The sequence below is a fragment of the Agrilus planipennis genome, unplaced genomic scaffold, assembly GCF_000699045.2.
Source record: "Agrilus planipennis isolate EAB-ADULT unplaced genomic scaffold, Apla_2.0 scaffold285, whole genome shotgun sequence".
In the NCBI taxonomy this organism is placed as follows: domain Eukaryota; kingdom Metazoa; phylum Arthropoda; class Insecta; order Coleoptera; family Buprestidae; genus Agrilus; species Agrilus planipennis.
The window spans coordinates 37868-39911 of record NW_020441050.1 but is presented as its reverse complement, the minus strand read 5'-3'; the positions used below and the strand labels follow the sequence as shown (position 1 = coordinate 39911).

Sequence of the window (2044 nt, the reverse complement as noted above, 5' to 3'; positions counted from 1 at the left end):
ACAATGTTTTAGTAACGTCCCGATACTTGTTAGTATTATTGAATTATTTCATCTTTTACTTTAATTGATTAATTATTATCTGTGTTATGACACGTTTTGAAGTTTATGCGGATTTAGTACTATTTTCTAATGCATTTTAGACACTGTGATGGAGTATAAAAAAATAATTTAGCGTCTGCTTAAAATTGCCTTGGAGAAGATTTATTAATTTTATTGTGAATTTTTCAATCTGTTTATTTTAAAATACACGACGTCTTTAATAATGTACAGTATTAAAAGTCTAGATTATAAATTCTCTAATAGCTGAACTAATCTTCTAGTCATGTCAGTATTTATGAGAGCAACGTCATTGCACAGCAGATACAAACAACAAACAATTTGTTGAGAAAAGACGAAAATTAACAGTACAGATAAATAGCAATTATTATCTCGTTTCTTACGTTGGGATCGTTGACCTGGAGTGTATTAAAAACGGATCTCACGACGGCACCTTAAACCTTAAACTCATGAGTTGATAAGTACCTATTTGCCCGGCAAAACAAAAAGTCGAATCTCCGAAATGCATGTGGTGCAATCTTCTTTTATTATTCTTCTCGTAAATGTGTGCAAAGGTCAAGTTAATGAAGATGTTAATCATTATATGAAGCTAATAACAGAAAATATTCTGAAACTTGAAAACTACGTTTTGCCAAACTTCTACGAAGGCTTTAATCTGACCGATGAACATCAAAAACCCATAGGTAAGAATTATCACATTATTAGACCATACTTGAAATCTACGTGTAAATATAATAATAATAATCATTCGAGACTTCACTGTAATTCCCCTTTTATTTCTTATCATTTTATACGTTTTGACAATCTTCTAATTCCTTCACATATTTCGATTCGTTTTTTTTTAGTCTTTAGTTAGCCTGTTCCTGTTCTGTATATTAATTTTCTGATTTTGGTATGTACAGATTTTGGAAAGTTTGATTTCATAATCGTGGGAGGTGGAACCGCAGGTTCCTTGTTGTCTAACAGACTTTCAGAGGTGAAAGAATGGTCTATATTACTACTTGAAGGAGGAACTGGCGGAAACGAATTCACTGATATACCTGGTGTATCGAGTTTTCTTGTTAATTCTCCATATAATTGGGGTTGTAACACCACTCCCCAGAGAAGCATTTGTCAAGGTAAATACTTATTATCTAATTTTTGTACCAAATGTTACATTTACGTTAGTACAAAATGTATCCATTAGTTTTGCGAATAGCTATCTTCTTTTATCATGGTGTACATTCACCATCACCTTAATTAGAGTGTATTATTTGTAGTAAAATGTAAGGTTAATGATAAGTATTCAAAGGAAGAAATCTATTACATTTGCGTATTAATCACATAATAGGATTTTAAATGTGATTATTGTAGATAAGATCAAAAATGTATGTAAGTACACTGCAAATGCTAAGTGTGTTACATTGTCACACATTTACGCGTTTTTTCGATGTAGTCATTTTAAACGCACTTCAAGGTGTGACATTTTAAAACACGCTAAAGTGTGATTATGTAACACGCAGTAAATGTGTTTTGTTAACACGTGTTTGGTATAAAATAGGAACTTTGGAAGCGTGTTATAATTTGTACAGACACGTATAACACGTGTTGAGGAAACACGTTTTATAAAACGTGGAAAATTACTTTAAATATAAATTAATAAAAATTACTGTAAAATAGTACGTATTCATTAATTTTCAATTATAAACCTAAGGTTGTAATTTTTGGTACATCCTACCAACCAAATAGCATAGTACTATTGGAATGCAATGAATATGATAATGCCAATGTTCGGGGAAATTGAAAATATATATATTTATAATAATAGAAACCCGAGATAAAAATTTTCAGTCTCTCAGAGTCTCTGAAAGCGAGACTCGAGTCTCTCTGGTGTCGCTGAGAGAGACTGTCAAAAAAGCTGTTTAGCGTCTCTGAACGAGAGACTCGAGTCGCTCATAGAGAGATCCTCATTTCGTATCCAGTCTCTGAACGAGAGACTCGAATCTCT

At 32.0% G+C, this 2044-nt stretch overlaps 1 protein-coding gene across 4 annotated transcripts in view; it reads left to right on the top strand.

Annotated features, from left to right (window-relative positions):
• The window catches only part of LOC108742493 (glucose dehydrogenase [FAD, quinone]-like), a 13100-nt gene that overhangs the window by 1264 nt on the left and 9792 nt on the right, over positions 1–2044 (top strand). For 3 of the 4 annotated variants that reach the window (XM_025979984.1, XM_025979982.1, XM_025979985.1), the window contains exons 2-4: positions 321–740; positions 960–1175; positions 1411–1432. In XM_025979984.1, coding sequence (XP_025835769.1) covers positions 560–740; positions 960–1175; positions 1411–1432 — 419 coding nt within the window. In that variant the 5' untranslated portion in view covers positions 321–559. Of the gene's footprint in view, positions 1–15; positions 29–320; positions 741–959; positions 1176–1410; positions 1433–2044 lie in introns of those variants that run through there. The other variant, XM_025979983.1, reaches the window with a different exon arrangement.